The sequence below is a fragment of the Artemia franciscana genome, chromosome 5 (genome assembly GCF_032884065.1).
Source record: "Artemia franciscana chromosome 5, ASM3288406v1, whole genome shotgun sequence".
Classification (NCBI taxonomy): Eukaryota; Metazoa; Arthropoda; class Branchiopoda; order Anostraca; family Artemiidae; genus Artemia; species Artemia franciscana.
In genome coordinates, this window is record NC_088867.1 from 28,863,523 (window position 1) to 28,891,403 (window position 27,881).

At 34.9% G+C, this 27,881-nt stretch overlaps 1 protein-coding gene across 8 annotated transcripts in view; it reads right to left on the reverse strand.

Annotated features, from left to right (window-relative positions):
- LOC136027226 (RING finger protein nhl-1-like) overlaps positions 1–27,881 on the reverse strand; it is a 147,321-nt gene that overhangs the window by 69,237 nt on the left and 50,203 nt on the right. For all 8 annotated transcript variants that reach the window (XM_065704279.1, XM_065704278.1, XM_065704273.1 and 5 more), the window contains exons 5-7: positions 20,803–21,016; positions 13,950–14,217; positions 7,177–7,403 (exon numbers count right to left, since the gene is read on the reverse strand). In XM_065704279.1, the coding sequence (XP_065560351.1) occupies positions 7,177–7,403; positions 13,950–14,217; positions 20,803–21,016 (709 nt within the window). The remainder of the gene's footprint in view (positions 1–7,176; positions 7,404–13,949; positions 14,218–20,802; positions 21,017–27,881) is intronic.

Sequence of the window (27,881 nt, forward strand, 5' to 3'; positions counted from 1 at the left end):
AACTTCGATAACAGCTGATTCGATTGGAGATTGTGCCCTTTTTAATAGTCAAAATTTATTGGAGGGCAAATAACCCCCTCCCTCGCCCACCATTTCCCCAAACACATCCAATCAAAATTTTGAGATAGTATTTTATTCAACGTAATTTAAAGGACCAGAAATTATGTCTTTGAGGATGACAAACCCCCACAGCCCTCAGGACAAGGTAAGTAATTCCCTGGGGGCATATAAGGCATATATAGAAATATTGTTCGTAGAAACTTCGGAGGGGGCTCATTGGATTGGTAATCAGAAGTTCTAGTATGATTTTTAAGATCCAGAGTGGTCGGAGGGTGGATAATTCTCCCTATCCATTTCTCGTATTTTCACTTAATGCATCTGATAGAAATTTTTAGATTGCCATTTGTTGTTGAAAAAACTTTGAAAGGGGCTCATTCTATTAGAAAGTGAAAGGGCTTGCGCCTTTTTTACTAGTCAAAAGTGATTGAAGGGTTCTGAAACGAAGCTACAGTATTTTCAATGTAAATCGTCTTTAGAAATTTACTATCATAGGCAGCGCAATAGCACTGCCTAAGTAAAGAACGATGCTGGCACGATGTAATATTAATTTTATTTTATTTATGGTTTTTAGACCAGAGCACTTTGTATCAAAGCAGCTGTCGTAAAAAAAAAAACTTCAAAAAGGGCTCATTTGATTGGAAATTGAAAGGTTTAGTGTAATTTTTGATAGTCGAAAGTGATTGGAGGACTGCTAACCCCCCTACCAAGCCCATTATTCCCCCAAACACATCCAATCTTAATTTTGACAGAGAAATTTTGTTCAACGTAGTTTAAAGGTCCTGACATTATGTCATTGAGGATAATAACCCCCCCCCCCGAACACAACTCTCAAGGCAAGGGTATATAAGGTTTTTACAGAAAGCGTTGTCGTAGAAACTTCAAAACAGCTCATTCAACTGGAAATTGAAAGGACTAGTGCCCTTTTTAATAGTCAAAAGTCTTTGGAGGGCAAATAGCCCTCCTACCACGCCCGCCATCTCCCTAAGCACATCCAATCAAAATTTTGAGATATCCATTTTGTTTAACGTAGTTTAAAGGCCCTTACATTATGTCTTCGAGGATGACAACTTCCCACAGCCTTCGGAGCAAAGGTTGTAAGTTATGCTCTGGGGGCGTATAAACTTTTATAGAAAGTGTTGTCGTAGAAGCTTCAAAAACAGCTAATTGTACTGGAAATTGAGAGGGCTAGTTCCTTTTGATTGTCAAGATCGATTAGAGGGCACCTAGCCCTCCTACCACGCTCACCATCCCCTAAATATATCCAATCAAAATTTTGAGATAGTCGTTTTGTTAAAGGTAGTGGAAAGGTCCGGAAGTTATGTCTTTGAGGATGACAACCTCACACAGCCTTCGGAGGAAAGGTTGTAAGTTATACTCTGGGGGCATATAAAGTTTTTATAGAAAGCGTTGTCGTAGAAACTTCAAAGAGGCCTCATTTGATTGGAATTTGAGAGGACCATGCCCATTATTCCTCAAACACATCCGATCAACATTTTGATATAGCCATTTTGTTCAATTTAGTTGAAAGGTCCGAAAATTATGTCTTTGAAGATGACAACCACCCAACCCCCCCACCCCCCGCACAGCCACCAGGCCTGTAAGGTATTTTCTTGGGGTAGCCAAGGTTTTTATAGAAAGATTTGTTGGAGAAACTTCAAAAAGGGCTCATTCAACAGGATATTGAGAGGAGTAGTGACTTTTTTAATAGTCGAAAGCGATCAGAGGGTGAATATACCCTCCACCAACAACCATCATTTTCCCAAACACTTCCGATCAACATTTTGATATAGCCATTTTGTTCACCGTAGTTGAAAGGTCTGGATATTACGTCCTAGAGGAAGACAACCCCTCCTCCCCCACCAGAGCCCTCAGGACAAGGGTTGTAAGTTATGCCATTGGGGCGTATAAGGTTTTTTATTCAAAGCAACGTCGTATAAACTTCAAAAAGGCGACATTCGAGTGGAAATTGAGAAAACTAGGGCCATTTTTAGTAGTTGAAAATGATCCAAGGAAAAATGATCCTTGGGGCATATTAAGTTTTTAAAGAAAGCGTAGTTTTATGAACTTCGGAGGGGCCTCATTGGATTGGTATTCAAAAAACCTAGTGCTCTTTTTAATTCAAATTGATCGGAGGGCAGCAGCCCCCCCCCCCAAACACACGTCGTATTGCCCCGAAATGCATATAATGGAAATTTTGAGATAACGTTTTTATTTAAAATAGTCTAAAGATAGTATAAAAAGGCTTTTGGTGTTGAAACAAACCCCAAAGCCTGAAAAAAGGGTTGTAAGTTGTGCCCAGGGGGTATTTAAAGTTTGTATGAAAGGGATGGTTGTATACACTTTATAGAAGGCTCATTCGGTAAAAAATAATAAGTTTTATTTCCTAATTAAGTGTTAAAACTGATGGAGGGTAGCTAGCCCACCCCCACCTAACGACCCTTCTTCAAAAAAGAATCTGATTAAAAATTTTAGATTGCAATATTGCTAGAAATAGTACAAAGAACATATAAAAATTCCTCTAGGGTTGACACAACCCCCCAGTGCCCTGGGGATAGGGTTGAAAGTAATGCCATGGAGTATTATAAGGATTTTATCGAATGGGTGGTCGCATAAATCTCAGATGGGGCCAATTTTATAACACATCATATAACAAGGCTTTGGGGTTGACACAAACCAGCAGAGCCTTGGGGCGAGGGCTGTAAGTTTATCCGCAGGACATATAAGGTTTTTATGAAAGAGTAGGTTGTTTAACTTCAAAAGAGACTCAGTTGGTTGAAAATTAGAAGTTCTAGTTCCTTTTTTAGTTTCAAAAGTGATGGTGGGCATTCAGTCCCCCTCTCTTCCCGACAACCCATCTTTTCACCGAACACATCTGATTGAAATTTTGAGATAGCAATTTTGTTCAAAATAGTTCACAGAATATATAATAATATTTCTAGGATTGACACAGCCCTCCAGCACCCTGGAGATACGGTTTTAAGTTATGCCGCGAAGGTATATAAGGTTTTTATGCAATGGAAAGTCGCATAAACTTCAGATGGGGCTTGTTTGATTTGAAATTGGAAGCTATAGTGCCCTTTTTCAGAGTCAAAGTGATTTCAGAGCAAAGACCCCTTCCTCCCTCAACGCTCATCATTTCCCTTAACACCTCTAATCAAAAATTTGGATATAAAAAGTTTGTTCATCGCAGTTGAAGGTTTCGGAAATTATTTATTTAAGAAGAAAAGCCCCTACCTTTACAGCTATTAAAGCAAGGGTTATAAGTTATGGTCTCGGGGCATATAAGGTTTTTATAGAAAGGGTGGTCGTGTATGCTTTGGAGGGGACTCATTGGATTGGTAATCATAAGTTCTAGTACCCTCTATAAAAGTCTAAGTGATCAGAGCGCAGTTACTCCCCCCTTTCCCTCACACACATACACAAAGACATCGCACTTTCTTGAGATGCATCCAATAGATATTTTGAGACAGTTCCTTTATTCCAAAATAGCCAAAGATCATATAACAAGGCTTTTGAGGTTAATACAAACCAACAGAGCAAAAGTAATGCCGCTTGGGCCTTTAAGGCTTTTATGGAAGGGATGGCAGTATATACTTTAAAGGTAGACCATCGGAAGTTTTGGTTCCTTTTTAAGAGTCAATTATGACGGAGGTCACGTAGCACCCCCCCCCAGCTATCCCTCTTTTCAACAAATGTATCTGGTCTTAGCCCTGGATTAAGGCCTTTAAATTATGCCCTGGGGTCATATAAGGTTCTTATGGAATGAGTGTTCCATAGATTCAGATGGGTCTCGGTGTATTTCAAATTGGAAGTTATAACCCTTTTTAAGAGTTGAAGTGATTTGAGAGACCCCTTCCCAAACTCTATCATTTATAATAGCAAAAATCCAAAGAAAGTTTTAAGACATCAATTTTTTTAGAATTGTTGAAAAGTTCAGTGCGTTTGAAAGAGTAACGTACTTAATAGGTTAGAATTATGCGTTTGGGGATGCCCTCCCCTCCCGAGGCCTCACGGCAAGGGCTTTAATTTTTCATTGTTTACATATAGCATATGTTATTGAGAAAAAGTAGGTATGTTTGACTTCTACTTTCTCAAAATCAAAAGAGTGTAAGTGTATCCAGGTTCTCAAAGAGCATAGATAGATTTTTTTTTGCGAATGGTGTCATGCTTTATTTTTCAGGTCAACTAGAGGAGGTATAAAACTAAATTAAACACTACAATAAAGGTCCACATTTTTAAAAGGGTGTATGCTGTTAAAATTGTTGAAAAATTTTCTCTAGCATACAAACAATAGGACATACTATAAAATCTTAACGAAAAATCGAAAAGATTTAAACTATTATTTTCTTTTTCCCTCAAAAGATTATGTCAATGTAAAACGAACAAAAATTAATTAAGAAAACCCTTTGCCACGAAATACGTTATTCAAAGAAAAGTAAAGAACTCTATTAAACCAAAAATAAGCAAAAATAAAATCAAATAATCGTACCAAGCTTACAACTACCACAAATTAGCATCGATAATTAAATGAAACCAAAAACAAACAGAAATAACAATAAATAACCGAGTCAAATTAAAAACGAGCAGAAATTAATGTTACTTGGACTCAAAACCCTTATGCCTTCCCATTAAAAGAACATAATTTTCACTTTGCTGAATTTTATTTTTATATAAAATAAATGGGTATATGCCATAAATGGCATATGGGTATTAAACTGATAATGCAAATTCATTGGAAATTTTAGCTTGGGAACTTTCAGCTGGGGGATCTTACGAATGGGACTTTCATGCAGATTTGTCAGAACTTTCAGTTGAGAAAGCTCTGGGAAGATCTTAAGAGAAGGATTAAAAAAAAAAAAAAAAAAAAAAAAAAAAATCCAAGCATAAAAATAAAACTAAACAATCTCGTCACTTATAGGGTGATTTTGAACTATTGTCGGGCTTTACAATTTTCTATTTTCTATTGTATTTGTTTAAATGTTTTAAATCAGTTTCAAATCTTTATATATATATTATAGTGTGATTTCAAATCGCGGTAAAACATGTTTATCAACAATAGCAGCGATCGCTTTTTGCTTGTACACATATATATATATCCCCGAGAATCAAGCATCCAAGAAATAAATAACGTCTAAGATTATGCTATCCGATTGTTTGCCGACCCCTTGCTTTAAAATGAAAAAAAAAAATGCAAGTTTGAACATAGAAAATTTCTGAAAAGGTTTGCTTGTTAAGACATACAGTTTTAAACTACCACTAATTTTTTTTTTTTTGCTCTTATTGTTCTAAATAGTAAAAACAAAACATTGGGAAAGCCTGAATAGGCGCAGGTTTGCCTGCAAAAGCTTAAGTTTAAACAGAATCTTATTTGGCTTACATTTATCTGAATAGTAAAAAGTATTTCACTATTGATTCTGATTCGAAATGTGTGCACTTTAGTGAGGTTTTGCTTAGTGTCTCGTAACATATTATCTTGTAAAACCTCGAAATTGATCACAGTTGCATTTACCTAATCAGCAAAATTATATTTTTTTCACTAAATGAAATAAAATGAACCTATTTTTGAATATTGTGAAAAAAAGCATATACAATGAAAATTCATATTTCAAAGTCAGTACAATAAAATTGTCCACTGATTCTACAAAATTGGAATTTCATGTTGTTGTCGTTTTTTTAGGACCTAGCCATGAAAAAATCTAAAGCCATTTTTTTTTTTTTTAAGAGCTTTCCCAGACATCCAAACAGTATTTTTAGGAAGTAAAAAAAAAATTAAAAAAAGCATCGAATGCACCGTATTTTCAAGTATGAAATACACTCTCTTTAATAAATGAATAAAATAAAAAATACAGGCTTTAGTTTTCCAAATGTGTTTGTTTGGATGTCTAAAGACTGTAGATTTTGTATAACAGTTTTCTGGCACTGATTTTTACATTCGGAATATACATTGAAACTCTTTTTCAACATCTTTTTACTTTGTTTTACACAGAGGGAAATCTATTTTTTATTATTCTGGAAATAAAATAATAGAACATAGTCCAGAAGCCTCAATTAGAAACAATCTGCATTAAGGAATACTTCTTAAAAAAGGGATTCACTCTCAAGTCTTTTTCTGAGTAGTTTTCACTTTCAAGTCAATTCTGAGTGGCAGCCTTGCCACTCAAGTACAGTACAATACAAAGATACTTGTTTTGAGTCAACTACAAAAAGGAAACATTTGTAATATTTAGAAAAACAAAAATTTTAGCTAGAAAAAAAGAAAATTCATTGAATTTTTTTTAAAATTAATCCTCTAGGTCCCCCCTCTCATTCCCAGTGCTAAAATATCAACCTTCCTATTTTCTCATTTAGAGACGTAAAGAATAAGAAACATCCAAGTAGCATAGTAAAAACAAATTTTTTGTAATTATGCTAGCATCCAGGAATCAACGAAAACGTTAGTCCTAAAAATCTCCATTCACCCTGTTAAATTTATTCAACTGAAAGCAATAAGCTAAGGCGGCTAAATAGGAAGAGTTTCGTGAAGTTTTCTTAAGGGTGAATCCATATTTTAAAATATTGGGGTTTAGGTCTAAAAATGTGCTTTCTGAAAATTTATGTGTATTTTTCAAATTGGCACCTTTCGGTCCCTCGACTTCATTCAACCATGGTAACGTTGATAAGTACTGTCTACTCTTTCTCTCTCATTGTCTATTCTCCCATTGTTTTATTTGGCATGAAAGCGGAGTTTTTAGTCTGATGTTTTTTAATCAAACCAGGCCTTTAAGCTTTTCTAAGAAATGGAGGTCCTTGAATTCTATAGAAAAGAACTGCATGTATGACCGAATAAGACTGATTATGGGTTGTTTATTAGAATATATTACTACTACCAATAGCTGTACCAATATATCGGCTTAAGATTATCCTTCTTAGAGGGACGACTAGCATTGAGTATATTTACTAAATCTGTTCAAATTATAATCGCTCAAGCAGAATTGCATCATTCTCTAAGTCAAATCTATATTAACTGAGGAAGCTTAGCTTTTCTCAAGGGATATTAATGGACCCCTCTCTATAATCACGCTTCCAATTAAGCTTTCTCCATCGGTAAAAGTGGGGAATATATCCTTGGAAACTAACCACTAAGCGGTCCTTTCGAAACTGTTTCCGTATCAATGACTTTCTCCCTTTCTTTCTTCTGCTTATCTTCATTGTCTGAAAATCGGACGTTTCTACTACTTGGCTCGTTGTCTGAATCAACTGAATCGAGATGCCTCATAAACCGCGACCGGAACCGAGTTCTTCTCGAATCACTCCCTGAACCATAATCGTCATCATCAGCTTGATTGTGGCGACTGCGTCCTGATCTAAAATATATAGAAATATGCTTTCAGTTCGATAAAAAAAAATGTAGACTAGATTATTTCATATGTGTCTGACAAACTGAAAAAAAAAAAAAAAAAAAAAAACAGATGCAATAATGAGTAAGTCACTATATACCTCGTGCAGAAAGACTCCTTTGTTTTTGGTGCGCCGATTCTTATTTATAGATCAGCAAATTTTTAAATTACACTATTTGCTTCATTATATCTGATTTAACGCTTGGAAGCAACTCAAATCATTGAAAAATTAGAGAAAGCACATCTCGTTTTCGATTTACTACGGTTATTTATTCTGTGTTTTTGTAAGTTAGAATTAATTTTTTATAATTTTACAAATTTTGACTAGATTACTTAAGACTTTGTATACATTTCAATATTGAGGTAAAGGAAATTGCAATGAATAAAAAGCAAGAGTAGTAATATGTACTCGTCATCACTGTTTTTAACTAATTTGGTTAGTACAAAATGAAAAGACAACAGAAAAACTGAATAACAATTCTTTACGACAACAACAAAAAGATAGAGAAAAGAGTAAATAGTCAATATGACATATATGTCTATATTTTACCCTTTGATTTTTTTGTAAACTTAAAAAAAAAAATCTAAATTCAAGGCACTAGAAGCAACACTAGTATAGCTAGTGTTGGCAAATAAATAAAGCTCTTGTTGAAGGAGTTTGAGATGACATGCTGGTGATTTTTTCTTCTGGTAGATTGTTCCACGGGTCATCAACTGATGCTTGGATGAGGATCTCTAACGACTATTAATTTTAAAGAAAATCAAGGCTTTTTCTGAAGAGTGAAGTTGAAATATAAAAAATATAAAAATTATTGCTTCGCAGTTCATATGACACATAGCTACAAAACAAGCTGAAATAAAATGACTCGTGACGTTTCCTACATTTATACATTGCTAGATCGATTGTTTTCACACCTGCATCTGACAGGAAGCTGTTTAATGACAACACTGCATAATTCATTATTGTCACTAACTCTTGATAGTACGCTCATTAGCCTACATCCATTTAATAATATAACGAAGTTTTTATTTTATGCATAACTTAATTTTGGAGGTTATAAAAATATTATCCTTCAATTCAATGGAATAATTCAAAGGTTTCTGCTGTCACTAACGACCAATTTTGTGGAATTAAGTTGTTTGATGACAACACTGCATAGCCCAATATTGCCAATAAGGCTTGATACAGTATGCTAATTACATCCAATTCTATCAACTAACATGGTTTTAATTTTACACATGTGGTACTTCTGCAGGTTATGAATAATTTTGGCTGTCAACTACATTATGTCATCCTACATTCTGAAAAACTAGCGTGAAGTAATATTAGTCTAGCTCCTAAATAGTTTTCAGTCAATTGATCATCCAACAATTTTCACTCTGTTTTATATTCGCTTTATTTAACAAAATTAAATAAAAAAAACAAGTTTTTTCAACTGAAAGTAAGGAGCGACATTAAAACTTAAAACGAACAGAAATTACTTCGTATATGAAAGGGGCTGCTTCCTCATCAACGCCCCGCTCTTTACGCTAAAGTTTGACTCTTTCTCTCAACTCTTCTTTTTAAAACAGTAAAAAACTTTAGCGTAAAGAGCGGGGCGTTGATGAGGAAGCAGCCCCTTTCAAATACGAAGTAATTTCTGTTCGTTTTAAGTTTTAATGTCGCTCCTTACTTTCAGTTGAAAAAACTTGTTTTTTTTATTTAATTTCTGAACGTTTTTGAATCAATGCATGTTTTGATTTTGGGTCTCTGCAGAGAAATAATTAAAACGAAATTTGCATTTTTTTTTTTTTTTGGCTAAATGGCTTTCTCATAATTTTGATCGAATGATTTTGAGAAAAAAAGAGCGAGGGAGGAAGCCTAGTTGCCCTCCAATTTTTGGTTAATTAAAAAGGCAACTAGAACTTTTAATTTTTTACGAATCTTTTTATTAGAAAAAGATATACGTAACTCATAAACTAGCTTACGAAAAGAATGTTTTATTCTCATGTTTTTATTACACATATGAGAGGGTTCGCCCCCTCGTCAGTACCTCTCTCTTTACACCAAATCTTAAATTTTGTCCCAATTCATTAAGAATGACCCCTGAATCACCAAAGGCGTAGAATAAATAGTTGACATTGCTAAAAACACTTTAGCGTAAAGAGCGAGGTATTAGGAGGAGGTGAGCCCCTCATATGGGTAATAATTTCTGTTCGTTTTAAATTTTAATGCTGCTCCTTACTTCCAGCTGAAATAAACTTTTTCATATTTATTTTTTCATTGTTTTTTTTTTAAATAATGCTAGTAAATCCTGCGCTCCCTTCATGGAAATTTTATTCCTCCATGACAAATTCCTCGATGGAAAGTTCCCCCAGTATATCCCCCTCTTCTCAACCCCTCCCCCCAACCAAAAAATCCTCCTGAAAACACCTGTGCACTTCCCAATAACCATTACTATATGTAAGCACTGGTCAAAGTTTGTAAATTGTAGCCCCTCCCACGGGGACTGTGGAGGAGTAAGTCGTTTCCAAAGACATAGTTATAAGGTTTTTCAAATACGTTGAGTAAAATGGCTATCTCAGAATTTTGATCCGTTGACTTTGGGAAAATAATTAGCGTGGGAGGGGGCCTAGGTGCCCTCCAATTTTTTCGGTCACTTAAAAAGGGCACTAGAACTTTTCATTTCCGTTAGAATGAACCCTCTCGCAACGTTCTAGGACAACTGGGTCGATACGATCACCCCTGGGAAAAAGAAAAAAGAAGAAAAAAAAAACAAAAAAAAAACAAATAAACACGCATCCGTGATCTGCCTTCTGGCAAAAAATACAAAATTCCACATTTTTGTAGATAAGAGCTTGAAACTTCTACAGTAGGGTTCTCTGATACGCTGAATCTGATGGTGTAATTTTCGTTAAGATTCTATTACTTTTAGGGGGTGTTTCCCCCTATTTTCTAAAATAACACAAATTTTCTCAGGCTCGTAACTTTTGGTGCGTAAGACTAAACTTGATGAAACTTATATATTTAAAATCAACATTAAAATGCGATTCTTTTGATGTAGCTATTGGTATCAAAATTCCATTTTTTAGAGTTTTGGTTTCTATTGAGCCTGGTCGCTCCTTACTACAGTTCGTTACCACGAACTGTTTGATTATTGTTTTGTTGCAGAATATAACACTTTGCGACAATGTGTTTTCTTTCGTGACTTAGAAAGGGCGCAGGAATTTGTTAGTTTTCATTCAAATGGATATCCTCAGGATTATTTATGACCTATGATTCAGTATGATCTTTTTCGAGAAAAAAGAAAAGAAAAAGAGGAGACAAAATAGTCGTACTATTATACTAAAATGTGATTTTCCTCGACTTTTTGAGGGGGTACTGTAAACCTCCAGTAAAGGATTGAAAACCCTAGCAAAGTGATTTGCTATCTTAGAATTCGAACTCCCTGGTATTTCATCCACCTTTTTGAAAAAAAAAAAACAATGTTTGTGAGGAGAATGGCAGAGAGCAGCACTTTGCTTTGCCACGAAATCTTTTGCTACTAAAAAAAACATTAGATTTTCGGTTCCGCTCAAACGAGACTTTTCCCAACATTCTACGACGACTAGCTCAAAACTAAGGAAAAAATTGAAAAAAAGAAGAAACATCGGTGCTCCCATGCAAAACAAACAAAAAAAAGATTTGACTTGTTGTTCAAGGTAAGTCACCAAGTTAAGATATAAAGTTAAGGGTTTCCAACAGTGATAATTTCGATAGATTGACTTTTATTTCGATTTGAAATTGTTTTGAGGGGTTCCAGCTTCTTTGTTGAAATTCAAAAAAAAATCAGTTACTGTAAATAACCGATAAACTCCCACGCATATGCTCCTGATGAATGCAATTCCCAGAGGTTAGGCAAAACAATAGATAAGTACTTTTGGAAAAAAACAACGTTACTAAAACACTTTTAAAGTCGTAGAATGCAGAGGCATAAAATCGGAATAGGGAGCTATCCCGTAGATTTTGAAAAATGCCTCTTTTTGGCATTTTCATTGTTAGAAATTGAAAATATCCCCCCCCCTCACCTCGATTCTAAAAAAACATATTTTTTTATCTCCGTGAAACGAAACTTGAAAAATTCCTTGTCCCCCTTAACCCTTTCGTAAATTGTCGCCCCCCCCTGAGAAGAGGATTTTCACTGGATCAGTTCCAAGTGTTAATTAAATAAAAAAAAACAGGTTTTTTTAACTAAAAGTAAGTAGCGACATTAAAACTTAAAACGAATAGAAACTACTTCGTATATGAAAGGGGCTCCTCCCTCCACAACACCCCGCTCCTTACGCTAAAGTTTGACTCTTTCTCTCAACACTTCATTTTACAAAAGTAAAAAAGTTTAGGGTAAAGAGCGGGGCGTTGAGGACTGAGCAGCCACTTTCATATACGAAGCAATTTCTGTTCGTTTTAAGTTTTAATGTCGCTCCTTACTTTCAGTTAAAAAAAAACATGTTTTTTTATTTCATTTCTGAACGTTTTTGAATTAATGCATATTTTGATTTTGGCTCTCCATTGATGAATAGTTAAAAAAAATTTGCATATTTATTTTTTGGCTAAATGGCTTTCTCCTAGTTTTGGTCAAATGAGTTTGAGAAAAAAGGAGTGGGGGAGGAGGCCTGGCTGCCCTCCAATTTTTTGGTGACTTAAAAAGGCAACTAGAAGTTTTAATTTTTCACGAATGTTTTTATTAGTAAAAGATATACGTAACTTACGAATTAGCTTACGTAACGAACTTCTGTATTCGTATGTTTTTATTACGTATATGAGGGGGTTCACCCCCTCGTCAGTACCTCCCTCTTTACATTAAAGCTTAAATTTTGTCCCAATTCTTTAAGAATGACCCCTGAATCATGAAGGCCGTTGATTATATAGTTGAAATTACTAAAAATATTTTCCCTCAATCAAGATGGATTCCCTGATCCAGGTTTAAATCTTTTGTGTTGATCATAAACTTACGGACCCCAAACACTTACGGACATAAGTGTGAAGCCAATCGAAAAAAAAAATTGGGTTAAAACGATTCTCAATCCGGGTCCCATGTCATCAAACCAAATTTCTTTCTGTTCGTTTGGGTTTCCTTATTCCAGGAGCTTATAAATATTTTCGTTTGTTTGCAAAATTTTTTAACCCTTTTTGAGGTCCCGTTCGGGTGAGCAAATATTTTCCTTTCAGTTAATTTCCATTTGGCACACGGGCTTAAGGATATAACGTTAAAGCCGGTGAGACAAAAAGCTTCTCTTTCAGGTTTCATTATCAGGGAGCCTGTGCTCTCACATTTTTTTTTTCTTTTACTAGCAATTGAAACCAAAAGTAAATTAAAAAAAATGGGCAAATGTTTTTAATAAGAGAGTGAAATATAAAACTTTTGAATTCATACATAACAATAAAAGTCCGACTTTTTTAAGTTTACGGGCTGTTATTATTATTTTTAGTTTAAAATTTCTTTTTCACTGTCTTAATAATTTTTTTGCCGGTTTTTAACATATTTTCGTTTTGATTCCAAGTTGAAAGGCAGTTAGGTCAAAGAATTTTCTTTTTCCATCTGGGTTTATCTAGTCTCAGTAGTTGTTGATGTAAGACTTAAACCGAATATAATCAAATGTAACTTCCCCCTTTTTTAATGTCCTACTTCTTTCTATACAATAATATTACATTTATAAGATCCAGAGAAATATCCCAGAGACTTTCAGGCTGATCAGACACCCAAGACAAAACGTGTTTTCATTCTTTCCACTTTAAAACATATTTGTGAGCAATGAGTTATTTGTTTATTTTTGAGTCCTTGCTCTGGCTGCTTGCATCATATCGTCTCCCAAAAACACAATTAAATGCAACATTTAACTATTCCGAGCAAAATGAATATCGGGAAATCTAAATCAGATGGGAAATGAGGATTAGGGGATAGGAGGGCAACCAGAGGCAGAAAAGATCACAAAAGATGCTGTGCAATCATTTTAGGCTGTTATAAGGATCAACCGACCTATCACATTTTAATCGACCCTCCTTCTATGTTTCTTTGACCACCCCTTCCATAGAAAATGGCAGGGAGAAGCAATATCAGAAACATATCGTGCTTTACTGCATCTACATTATTACTTCATTCAATAATGAAATTTTGGAAATCGATTATAAACTGCCACAGCTGACCGTGACCCTTATCTACTCCTATATTACCGCAATGCAACAATCGATATAGCAGTTTTGTTCCAAGGTAATAAAGTTTAGAAAAAACACATTTTTCAATAAAATGAAATGGCAATCATACATTCTCTATCCCACCATGTTTAAATGTTTTTATTCAGAATCCTCAAAGGACTTCTTTTATTATCGCTTTTAAAACCATAAGCATATTTTAGTTTTACTATTTCCACATTGGATCCATTATGTTCACTAATAAAACTATGTATCTGCTAAGTCCAATTGACTGGATTGTTGTCGAAATAAAAACGAATGTTTGCCACAGACCAAATTAACATGGAAGAATAGACAAGATTTACCTATCCCCAAACTGACGTCTTGGTGACAAAGCTCGATCTTCACCGTAAGCCATATTGTATTTCTCTTCTGCCTGTCTAAACTGAGCTGCGACTCTATGATCACTTTTACTTCTCATCAATCCAGGAGTTAATGCAGGTGGTTGTGGCGGCCCACTAACCGAAAATGATGGAGGACTGTTCATGCTGATGTCTCCAAGATTGCTCAGGGTACCTGAAAGCTGATGACAATCATGGGATATTGAGAAACGAACCCGACGTGTGTAGTCTCCTAAAAGACGGTAATATTTGTATCAAATAAAAAAAAATAATTAACTAAATATTGCTTCAAACGGAATTAATTAGATAGTTGCGCACTTTCTATACAAATACACGCCCGAACGATTTTGCGTAATTATAAAACATTATTTTTCTTTTGTTTTAGCGTCGCGAATTAAAGATAATGACGATATTCCTGAATGCTCTTTTTTTTTTACACAGGGTCACAACTAGTGTCAGCAAACTATTATGAACAGCAAATGCAATTCGATGAAAACACATGTAACCACAACTTTTATGCAAAAACTAGAAAAAGGGTAAACGTTTTACGAAACTGATAATTTTTTTATCAAAAAACTGTAATAATCTAAGAAAAGAAGCATAATAAATAAATAAAAATTCAATTTAAACAAACACAAAGTAGAAAACAATAGGCAAATTTTTTCCCAAGACAGTTGAATTCAATTAAATGAATATCTCATACTATACTATGTACATACTATTTATATATAGTATGTATGAACATACTATTTCATACATACTATATTTCATATATATATATATATATATATATATATATATATATATATATATATATATATATATATATATATATATATATATATATATATATATGTACATAAATACATATATATATATATACACATACATATGTATATATAAACTTACATTATTTGCAAGAAATAAAACTAATAATGTATTTCAAAAACTTGTTAAAACAGGCCAAGCATCCTTACTTCAACGAAGTTCACCAAAGACTGATAAATAAAATGATGTGAGATGATAAATTCATTCAAACAAAATAGGACAAAACGATTAAATGCAAGTTTTCAAAGCTAATCTTGCTTTTTTGGCAGCTTGCTTCAATGGTCTTCTTGTAAAAGGCTCATTACTATCATAATTCGTTTGGTAAAATATTTTGTTAGATCATTTTTAATTAAATTTGAGCATAAAGATTTCAGTGAGTACTCCCCAAAGTCCCTATTCAAAGAAATATTATTAATTATTTTGAAACTAATTTCGATTAATTTCCAAACCACCTGTTTTATCCCCAAATCATTACTAATGACTGAAGATTTTCCAAGAAGTATCGGGTGGGAGGGATGATTAAATATATGCCAACCTAAAGCAGAATCAAAGGAGTTATTAGAACTATTTGAAATTAATGCCTTATCTATGTCCTCTTTTTGCTTGTGTAGGCGTATTTCTAGATTCTGATGGGTCCTGCCAACACAGTAATTTCCACAGTCGCAAGGTATTTGATAAACCCCTCTTTGACGAGTAACTGGGGTTTTATCTTTACCGGAGGTCAATAAATTAATGATTCTAAACTTACTAGTGAAAACTACATACATATTATTTTTTTGTAACATTCTTTAATTTTGTCGTGATTTTTGGGATGTAAGGAAGATAGACAATACTGGAGGGCTTATCAGTAGCCTCACATTGTGATATAGCTTTGATTTTACCGGAATGTCTTTTTAGTCTACAATTAATTATCTTATTGACAAAAGGAATAGGATATCTACACCAAAAGGAATATCTGTGATAAAATTTATTTCTGCATTTATATACGACTCGGAGCATATATTCAGGACACGATCAACGAGAGAAGTTACAACTACTCTTTTAACTTGTTGGAGGTAATTTGAATTAAAATCAAGATATCTATTGTTTTGCGTCGGCTTTCGATGTATAGTAAAATCAAGTTTATCAGTGTTACAAATAATTAACATCTAAAAAATGTAATTTATTTTCAATTTCAACTTTTATGGTAAACTGCAAATTTCTGTCATAAGTATTAACACGATCTAAGAAACCCTGAAGTTCAGCTTCCCCAAAATTCCAAAGTGAAATTACGTCATCCATATAGCGACCCCAATAGACGCGTTTAAAAAAAATAAGAACTTAACGCCCAATTTTCAAGGTTCTTGACATAAATATTTGCCAGTAGCCCAGATAAAGGTGCCCCCACGGGTAACCCATTGTTTTGCTGATAAAGAGAATCACAAAACTGAAAATACATAGAAAACTTATTACAAATTTTAGCTAGAGTCATTAAAACTTCACAATCAATTCCTGTCGTTGAAACCTCGATTAAGTGACAATTTTGTTCTATTTTGTTTTTTAATAATTGCTCAGAAATAGTTACATCTACATTCGTTTAAACACAAAACACAATAGTTAGTAGTTTTGACATTGGTTCCATGTATACGAATATAGATGTGGCTATTTCTGAGCAATTATTAAAAAACAAAATTGAAGAAAATTATCACTTAATCGAGGTTTCAAAGACATGAATTGATTGTGAAGTTTTAATGACTCTAGCTAACATTTGTAATAAGTTTTCTATATATTTTCAGTTTCGTGATTCTTTTTATCGGCTAGAAACCCCGGTAAAGATAAAACCCCAGTTACTCGCCAAAGAGGGGTTTATCAAATACCTTGCGACTGTAAAAATTACTATGTTGGCAGGACACGTCAGAATCTAGAAAAACGGCTACACCAGCATATGGAAGACATAGACAAGGCATTAATTTCAAACAGTTCTAAAAGCTAAGTTTTGTTTAGTCTAAGTCTAAGTCTAAGTAATTTCAAACAGTTCTAAAAGCTAAGATTGTGCTTTAGGTTGGCATATGTTTAATCACTCATTAGTAATGACTTTTGGATAAAACAGGTGAATGGGAAATCAATCGAAATTAGTCCCTAAATAAATAGTAATATTTCTTTGCAATTTAATTAAAAATGGTTTAATAAAAAATTTTACTAAGCAAATTTAACGAAATAGTAAACGAAACTCTAAAAAACGAAATTTTGATGCTAAAAGATACATCAAAAGAATTGAATTTTTATGTTGATTCTGAATATATAAGTTTCATCAAATTTAGTCTTTGTCATCAAAAGTTACGAGCCTGAGAAAATTTGCCTTATTTTGGAAAATAGGGGGAAACACCCCCTACAAGTTATAGAATCTTAACGAAAATCATACCATCGCATTTAACGTATCCGAAAACCCTATAGCAAAAATTTCAAGCTCCTATCTACAAAAATGTGGAATTTCGTATTTTTTGCCAGAAGACAAATCACGGGTGCGTGTTTATTTGTTTTTTGTTTTTTTTCTTTTCCCCAGGGGTCATCATATCGACCAAGTGGTCCTAGAATGTCGCAAGAGGACTCATTCTAATGGAAATGAAAAGTTCTAGTGCCCTTTTTAAGTGACCAAAAAATTGGAGGGCACCTAGGCCCCCTCCTACGCTCATTTTTTCCCAAAGTCAACAGATCAAAATTTTGAGATTGCTATTTTGTTCCACATAGTCGAAAACCATAATAACTATGTCTTTGGGAATGACTTACTCCCCCACAATCCCTGGGGGAGGGGCTGCAAGTTACAAACTTTGACCAGTGTTTACATATAGTAATGGTTATTGGGAAGTGTACAGACGTTTTCAGGGGGATTTATTGGTTTGGGGGGTGGGTTTGAGGGGAGGGGGCTATGTGGGAGGATTTTTCCTGGGAGGAATATGTCATGGGGGAAGAAAAATTCAATGAAAAAGGCATAGGATTTTCTAGCATTACTATAAAAAAAAACAATGAAAAAATAACATGAAAACGTTCTTTCGATTGAAAGTAAGGAACAGCATTGAAACTTAAAACGAACAGAGATTATTACGCATATGAGGGGTTCTAAAAATACTTTAGCATAAAGAGCGAGGTATTTAGGAGGAGATAAATACATCGCTCTTTATGCTAGAGTATTTTTTAGTAATTTCAACTATTTATTCTACGGCCTTTCTGATTCAGGGGGTCATTCTTAAAGAATTGGGACAAAACTTACGATTTAGTGTAAAAAGCGAGGTATTAACGAGGGTACAACCCCCCTCGTATACATAATAAAAATATAAGAATATAAAAGTTTGTTACGTAAGTTAATTCTTAAGTTGCGTATATTTTTTACTAATAAAAACGTTCGTTAAAAATTAAAAGTTCTAGTTGCCTTTTTAAGTAACCGAAAAATTGGAGGGCAACTAGGCCTCCTTCCCCAACCCTTATTTCTCAAAATCGTCTGATCAGAACTAAAAGAAAGCCATTTAGCCAAAAAAGAATTAATATACAAATTTCATTTTAATAATCTATGTGCGGAGAGCCAAAATCAAGCATGCATTAATTCAAAAACGTTCAGAAATTGAATTAAAAAAATAGTTTTTTTTTACAGAAAGTAAGGAGCGATATTAAAACGAACAGAAATTACTCCTTATATGAAATGAATTGTCCCCTTCACAGGGGACAAACTTTTCAAAACAATTACTCTTTGCCACAAGTCTACTTTTTAAAACAATTAAAAGCTTTAGCGTAAAGTGCAAGGGATTGCGGAGGGGACAACCCATTTCAAATACGGAGTAATTTCTGTTCGTTTTAAGTTTTAATGTCGCTCCTTACTTTCAGTTAAAAAAACTATTTTTTTTTATTTATCAAACAGTTCGTGGTAACGAACTGTAGTAAGGAGCGACCCGGTTCAATAGTAAACAAAACTCTAAAAATCGGAATTTTGATACCAATAGCTACATCAAAAGAATCGCATTTTAATGCGGAATTCAAATATATAACTTTCATCAAGATTTTACCCATCAAAAGTTAAGAGCCTGAGAAAATTTACCTCACTTTTATTCATCTGCTACTGTTTTCTTCATCTATCTACATCTACATCTACTACTTTATTCAATAATTATTCATTTACGGAGAGCCAAAATCAAAATATGCATTGATTCAAAAAAGTTCAGAAATTAAATATAAAAAAACAAGTTTCTTTAACTGAAAGTAAGGAGCGACATTAAAACTTAAAACGAACAGAAATAACTTCGTATATGAAAGGGGCTGCTTCCTCATCAACGCCCCGCTCTATACGCTAAAGTTTTATACTGTTTTAAAAAGTAGAGTTAAGAGAAAGAGTCAAACTTTAGCGTAAAGAGCGGGGCGTTCATGAGGAAGCAGCCCCTTTCATATACGAAGTAATTTCTGTTCGTTTTAAGTTTTAATGTTACTCCTTACTTTCAGTTAAAAAAAACTTGTTTTTTTTATTTAATAATAGTATGGAACCAGTTACAAAAAGACCTCTGAGGCAAGCTGCCAAAAAACCAAGATTATCTTGGAAAACTTGCACTCAATTATTCCGTTCTGTTTTGTTTGAATGAATTTATCATCTCACATCATTTTATCTATCAGTCCTGGGTTGAGCTTCGTTGAGTAAGGATGCTAGGGATGTTTCAAAAGGTTTTTAAAATACATCCTTAGTTTTAATTCTCACATTTTACTGTAAGTATATATATATATATATATATATATATATATATATATATATATATATATATATATATATATATATATATATATATATATATATATTTCTGTTGTTGTGCTGAAGATGGCTCTTGGAGATGGGTCGAAATATCCACTGAATGGAATTCCGCTGTCTTGGAAAAATAAATTCCCTAGACTTTCTGCTTTGTGTTTGTTTGATAGGGAAAGGCAGTGTGGTCTTCGTCACTATTCAATTTAAATGATTTCTTATACAGTAAAATGGACCAGTAACAGAAAATAATTTTGACAAAAGTATAACAGCTCAAAAAAAAACTGTTTTCTTTTTTTAGTTTTACAGCTGATGATGAATACTGTATGTGTGTTCGAAATATCCAGTTAAAAATTTTATATCTGTTCATTGTCGATTAAAAGGTTTCATCGCTAAGTTGAACTGTTATACTTTCGTCATGGAAAGGCAGTGTGGTCTTCGAAGTTATCTTTAATTTTGACAGGCTACAGTTTTTGTATAGCCTACGTCTCCATAAATTCTTTTGTTTACCAAATGTAAATTGAAATGAGCATATGCAAGATGCAAAAAATGCATAAGTATACAGGCATAATTTTGTATGCATAAAAAATAAATGACTACGTAAACTGTTACCAAGCTTGCTATAATTAACGGTCACAAGCCGAGAATGAGGGGGAGGGTGGTAATGGTGCTCAGAATTTATACAGTTTATTTTCCAAATTATTTGTACATACGCACAAACAATGTCAAAATAACCTATTGTTCGTAATTTAGAATCAAAATAACTCAGGTTGATCAATCATGTTTACAGATGTGTATCAACAAATCTAACAGTTTGACAATCCAACTTCAGTCTCAACAGCAAAGGTGATATTTGTGAAAAAAAGTGTTGGCCTGCTAATAAACTATTTTCTTACAGAACAAACTGCTAAGAACAGACTAGATAGTGGGAATTTGCTGACTTAAAGTGCATCTGATTTAAAATTAATTTCCGTGAACTCGATGTGGATTAGTGACATTTTGGTGTTTTAGTCGACCTATTTTTAACACCTGCCCCCTCTCAAGGTATGGATTCTAATTTGATCTTTAATTTCATTGTTGACTGCTAAAACTAAATTGAATATAAAGCTAGTAGTTTAGAACCATAACATAAAAAAAACTTCTGATGTTAGAAAATGATTTAGCAATATTGGACATTCTTGGACATTGCTTACAAGTTATTTTTTCAAGTCACGATTGTAGAATCAGTCTTACCAGGCTCGTAGTCGAAGTTTCTGATGAACTCCATTGTTCTTAGGAATATATCTTTGGTATCCATTAATTCGTTGTCGTCCCATTCAATTCCTTCAGTCATGTATTTTTCAGCCAGTTCGCAGTTGCATTCTATATTAGAAACTTCTTGTTCCATGTTTTCCCGAAAAGTATTAAGATTTTTCATTTCCTTTGCCAAAAATGTTTCTACTTCACCCTATAAAAGTTAGATCTAATTTCCCATGTGTGTTAAATATACAATAAAATAGCAAAATGAAAACAGTCTTAAAAGAAAATATTTTTTTAGATCCTACTGCTTTCTGTTTAAAATAGAAATGAAATGAGACAAAAAGGAATGCATTAATTTCTTGTCTTTTTTAGTTTTTATATAGTGAAAAAGATACAAATAAAACAGATATTAGACTTAGAATTCTTCCGCAACTAAAAACAACGAGCAATAAAAACAAAAATTCTTTCTTAAGATCTTGTTTGTTTAGATGTGCATCCATCTATTTCTATTTTTTGCATTTGGTGTTTATTCTTTGTTTCTCAGCTGAAAAACATACAGTTCTGAATTCTAAATATACCTACTTTTATTTAGAATTAAATAACAATAACAAGTTTTTTTTACTGCAAGCAAGGAGCAATATTGAAACTTAAAAAGAACAGAAATTATCCCGTATATGGAAAGAGTTGTCCCCTCCTTAACGTTTCGCTCTTAACGCTAAAGTTTGACTCTTTGTCATAACTCTACTTTTTAAAACAATAAAAAAAACTTTAGCGTAAAGAGCGAGGCGTTGAGGAGGGGACAACCCCTTTCATATACGGAATATTTTCTGTTTGTTTTAAGTTTTAATGTCGCTCCTTACTTGCAGTTAATTTTTTTTTAAATTTAATTTCTGAACGTTTTTCAATTAATGTATATTTTGATTTTGACTCACCGCACATGAATAATTGAAACGAAAATCGCATAATAATTTTTCTTTTGTTAAGTGACTTTCTCATAGTTTTGATCGGACAATTTTGATAAAAAGAGGGGGTGGGGGAGGAGGCCTAGTTGCCCTCCAATTTTTGGTTGCTTAAAATGCAACTAGATTTTTTTAATTTTTTTACGAACGTTTTTGTTAGTAATAAATATACGTACCTTACGAATTAACTTACGCAACAAACTTCTATATTTGTGTATTTTTTATTACGTATATTAGGGGGTTTGCCCCCTCGTCAATACCTCACTCTTTACGTCAAGCTTGAATTTTGTCCCAAATCTTCAAGAATGACCCCTGATTCACAAAGGCCGTAGAATAAATAGACAAAATTACTAAAAATACTGTTGAGTAAAGAGTAAGGTATTGTGGAGGAGATGTCCCCATTATGTACATAATTTTTATGTTCGTTTTAAGTTTTAATGCTGCTCATTACTTTCACTTGAAAACATTTTTACATTTATTTTCTCATTGTTTTTTTTTTTTTTTAATAATGCTAGAAAATCCTGCGCCCCCTTCATGGAAATTTTCTCCCCTCATGATAAATTTCACGATGATAAGTTCATCCCACGTAACCCCCTCCCCCAACCTACCCCCACCCCCAACGCAAAATCCCCCTGAAAACGTCTGTACACTTTATAATAACCATTACTATATGCAAACAATGGTCAAAGCTTATAACTTGCAGCCCCTCCCCCGGGGACTCTGGGGAATTAAGTCGTCCCCAAAGACATAATTGTTAGGTTTTTGACAAAGCTGAACAGAATGGCAATCTCAAAATTTTTATCTGGTGAATTTGGGGAAACAATGTGCGTTGGAGGAGGCCTAGATGCCCCCCAATTTTTTGGCCACTTAAAATGGGCCCTAGAACTTACAATTTCTGTTAGTATGAGCCCTCTCAAGACATCCTTGGACCAATGGGTCGACACGATCACCCCTGGGGGAAAAAACACAAATAAACACGCATCCGTGATCTGTCTTCTGGCAAAAAAAATACAAAATTCCACACTTTGTAGATAAGAGCTTGAAACTTCTACAATGCTGTTCTCTGATACGCTGAATCTTATGGTGGGATTTTGTTAAGATTCTATGACGTTAAGATTTCTAAAATAAGGCAAATTCTCTCAGGCCCGTAACTCTTGATGGATGAGACTAAACTTGATGAAACTTAGATATTTAAAATCATCATTAAAATGCAATTCTTTTGATGTAACTAATGGTATCAAAATTCCGTTTTTTAGACTTTCGATTACTATTGAGCCGGGTCGCTCTTTACTATTGTTTGTTAACACGAATTGTATGATTAAATATATAAAAAAAAGATTTTTTAACTGAAAGAAAGGAGCAACATTAAAACTCAAAACGAACAGAAATGATTCCGTATATGAATGGTGGCCCACTCCTCAATACCTAGCTCTATACGCTAAAGCTTTTAGGACTTTTAAAAAAGCTTTCTATTATAATTAAATAGCTCTTGTGTTTCAGGAGGCGTTCTTAAGAAATTAGGACAGACAGCCAAACTTTACGTAAAGAGCGAGATATTGAGAGAGGGGACATAATTTCTGTTCGTTTTGAGTTTTGATATTGCACCTTTCTTTCAGTTAAAAAAAAAACTTTTTTTTAATTTTATTTCTGATCTTTTTCAAATGATGCGGGTAAATCTGGCTCACCCTTCTTGAAAAATCTCCCCCTTCCCCTCATGGGAAAATCCTCCTTGGAAATTTTCTCCCACATAAAATACATCTCTCCCGAAAAATTCCCTCCGAAGAGTTCCATCCTCACTGAAACTTCCTATTTTTGCTTAAAATTTCGTGTGGAAGATTTGGCCTGAAAAATTCTCCTTGGCATACTTGCATTTGAAAAAGACTATTTTCTAATCGTTTTCTCAATTACTCCGGATATCCCCTATTCCATGGGAATTTTTCCTGGAGATTCAAACACACTGAAATTAGCCCCTGGATAACTCCCCCGGAACATCTCCGCAAGCAAAATTGGGCTGGCAAAGAGAAAGTAAGAAAAATAAATAAAATATCTCGTATAGGAATTCTGTCAATGTAAAATCCCTATTGTAAAATTTCCCCTGGAAAGTCCCCCCGGAAATTTTTCTCCCCAAGGGAAATTCTCCCTATGGAAACCCACCCTAAGAACAACATCTCCCCCTCCCCTAAAACAAGAGCTAAAAGCTCAAATGGCACTTGTGACGAGGCAAGAAGAGCTAAGAGCCAAGAGATCATATATGGTATATGCTCTAGCAAAATTCTATGAATCAATAGATTGATTTAAAAGTAAACTAAGAGGTTTAATGCCGGTCAAGACTTAAAATAAGAGCTCTGAGTCACGATGTCCTTCTAAATATCAAAATTCATTAAGATCCGATAGCCCACTCATTTGTTATAAACACCTATTTTTCTAATTTTTCCTCTCCCTTTAGCCCCCAGATGGTCGAATCTGGGAAAAAGACTATATCAAGTCAATTTGTGCAGCTCCCTGACACGCCTACCAATTTTCATCGTCCTAGGACGTCGAGAAGCACCAAACTCGCCAAATCACTGAACCCCTCCCCCCAACTCCCCCAAAGAGAGCGAATCCAGTACGGTTCCGTCAATCACGTATCAAGGACATTTGCATATTCTATCCACCAAGCTTCATCCCGATTCCTCCACTCCAAGTGTTTTCCAAGATTTCCCCCTCCAACTCCCCCCAATGTCAAAAGATCTGGTCGGGATTTCAAAAATGAGCTTTGAGACATACATTACTTCTAAATATCAAATTTCATTAAGATTCGATCACCTATTCGTAAAATAAAAATACCCCAATTTTCACGTTTTCTAAGAATTCCAGTTTCCCCCTCCAACTCCCCCCAATGTCACAGGATCAAGTCGATATTTAAAATTAGAGCTTTAAAGCGCAAGACCCTTCTAAATATCAAATTTCATTAAAATCTGGTCACCCTTTCGTGAGTTACAAATACCTCAATTTTCAAAATTACTCCCCCCAAACTCCACCAAAGAGAGCAGATCCATATCCGGTCCGATTATGTCAGTCACGTGTCTTAGACAGGTTTTTATTCTTCCCATCCAGTTTCATACTGATCTCACCGCTTTAAGTATTTTCTAAGATTTCCGGTTCCCCTCAACTGCCCCCTCCCCAATTACACTGGAACCGGTTGAGATTTAAAATAAGAGATCTGAGTCACGACGTCCTTCTAAATATGAAGTTTCATGAAGATCCGGTCACTCATTCGTAAGTTAAAAATACGTCATTTTTTCTAATTTTTCAGAATTAACTCACCCCCCCCCCCAATAGAACGGATCCGTTCCAATTAAGTAAATCATGTATCGAAGACTTCTGTTTATTTTTCCCGACAAGTTTCATCCCGATTCCTCCAATCTAAGCGTTTTCCATGATTTTAGGTTTCCCCACCCCAAACTCCCCTCAATGTCACCAGATCCGGTCGGGACTTAAAATAAGAGCTTTGAGACACGATATCCTTCTAAATATCAAATTTCATTGAGATCCGATCACCCGTTCGTAAGTTAAAAATACATAATTTTTTCTAATTTTTCAGAATTAACCCCCCTCCCCCAACTACACCAAAGAGAGCAGATCCGTTCCGGTTATGTCAATCATGTATCTAGGACATGTGCTTACTTTTCCCACCAAGTTTCATCCCAATCCCTCCACTCTAAGTGTTTTCCAAGATTTTAGATTTCCCCCTCCCAACTACCCCCCCCCCGATGTCACCAAATCCGGTCGGGATTTAAAGTAAGAGCTCTGAGACACGATATCCTTCTAAAAATCAAATTTCATTGAGGTTCGATCACCCGTTCGTAAGTTAAAAATACATCATTTTTTCTAATTTTTCAGAATTCACCCCACCCCCCAACTACCCCAAAGAGAGCGGATCCGTTCCGGTTATGTCAATCATGTATCTAGGACTTGTGCTTATTTTTCCCACCAAGTTTCATCCCGATCCCTCCACTCTAAGTTTTTCTAAGTTTTAGGTTTCCCCCTCCCAACTCCTCCCCCCAATGTCACCAGATCTGTTCGGGATTTAAAAAAAGAGCTCTGAGACACGATATCCTTCTAAATATCAAATTTCATTGAGATCCGATCAACCATTCGTAAGTTAAAATTACCTGATTTTTTCTAATTTTTCAGAACTACCCCCCCCCCCAACAACCCCAAAGAGAGCGGATCTGTTTCGGTTATGTCAATCATGTATCTAGAATTTGTGCTGATTTTTCCCACCAAGTTGCATCCTGAACCCTCCACTCTAAGTGTTTTCCAAGATTTTAGGTGTCCCCCTGCCAACTCCCCCCCAGTGTCACCAGATCAGGTCGGGATTTAAAATAACATTTCTGAGACACGATATCCTTCCATACATCAAATTTCATTGAGATCTGATTAACCGTTCGTAAATTAAAAATACTTCATTTTTTCTATTTTTTCCGAATTAACGGGCACCCACTCCCCCCCCCCCCAGATGGTCAAATCGGGAAAACGACTTTATCAAGTCAATTTGTGCAGCACCCTGACACATCTACCAATTTCCATCGTCCAAGCACGTCCAGAAGTACCAAACTCGCCAAAGCACTGAACCCTACCCCCCAACTCCCCCAAAAAGAGTGGATCCAATCCGGTTTTGTTAATCACACTATCTACAGCATTTGCTTATTCTACCCACCAAGTTTCATCCCGATCTCTCCACTTTAAGCGTTTTCCAAGATTTCCCGTTTCCACCTCCAACTCCCCCGTTGTCAACAGATCTGGTCAGGATTTGAAATAAGAGCTCTGAGATTTGAGTTCCTTCTAAATATCATATCTGACTAAGATCCGGTCACCCGTTCTTAAGTTAAAAATACCTCAATTTTTCTAATTTTTCCAAATTAACACCCCCCAGCTCCCCCAAAGAGAACTGATCCGTTCCAGCTATGTCAATCACCTATCTATAGCTTGTGTTTATTCTTCCAATCAAGTTTCATCCCGAACTCTCCACTCTAACTGTTTTCCAAGATTTCCGGTTTCCAAGAGTTCTGTTTCCCCCTCCAATCCTCCTATGTCCTCTGATCCGACTTGAATTGAAAGTGGAGCATCTGAGATATAAGATCTTTCTATATATCAAGTTTAATTAAGATTCGACCACTTATTCGTAAGATAAAGACCCCTCAATTTTCACCTCATTTTTTCTAATTTTTCCAAATCACCCCTCCCCCCAAGCTCCCCAAAGAGAGAGAATCCGGTCTGGTTATTTCAGTCACGTATCTTAGACTTGTGCCTATTCTTCCCACCAAGTTTCATCCTGGTCTCTCCACTCTAAGCCATTTGCGAGATTTCTGACCGTCAACTCCCCCCAACGACACTGGATCCGGTCAGTATTCAAAATAAGAGATCTGAGTTACGAGGTCCTGCTAAGTATGAAACTTCATTAAGATCCCATCACTCCTTCGTACAGTAAAAAAGGTCTCATTTTTTTAATTTTTCAGAATTAACCCTCCCCCAACTTCATCAAAGACGGCGAGACAGTTCCGGTTATGTCAATCACGTATCCAGGACTTGTGATTATTTTTCCCACCAAGTTTCATCCCGATCCCTCCACTCTAAGCATTCTACAAGATTTTAGGTTCCCCCCTCCAACTCCCCCCAATGTCACCGGATCCTGTTAGGATTTAAAATAAGAGCTCTGAAGTACAATATCTCTCTAAATATCAAATTTCATTAAGATCCGATCACCCGTTTGCAAGTTAAAAATACCTCATTTTTTCTAATTTTCCCAAATTAACCGTCCTTCCACTCCCCCCTCCAGATGGTCGAATCAGGGAAACGACAATTTCTAATTTCATCTTGTATGGTCCCTGATACGCCTGCAAATTTTGTCCTCCTAGCTTATCTGGAAGTGCCTAAACTAGCAAAACCGGGACCGACAGGCAGAGAGACAGACCGACAGAATTTGCGATCGCTACATGTCACTTGGTAGATACCAAGTGCCATAAAAGTCACAGCAAAAATGCTGTGACTGCTGGCTCGAAGCAATAAATGCTAGTAAAAAGGGGAGTAAATAAAATGAACACGTTCGTAAACCGACAAATATTAAGTTTA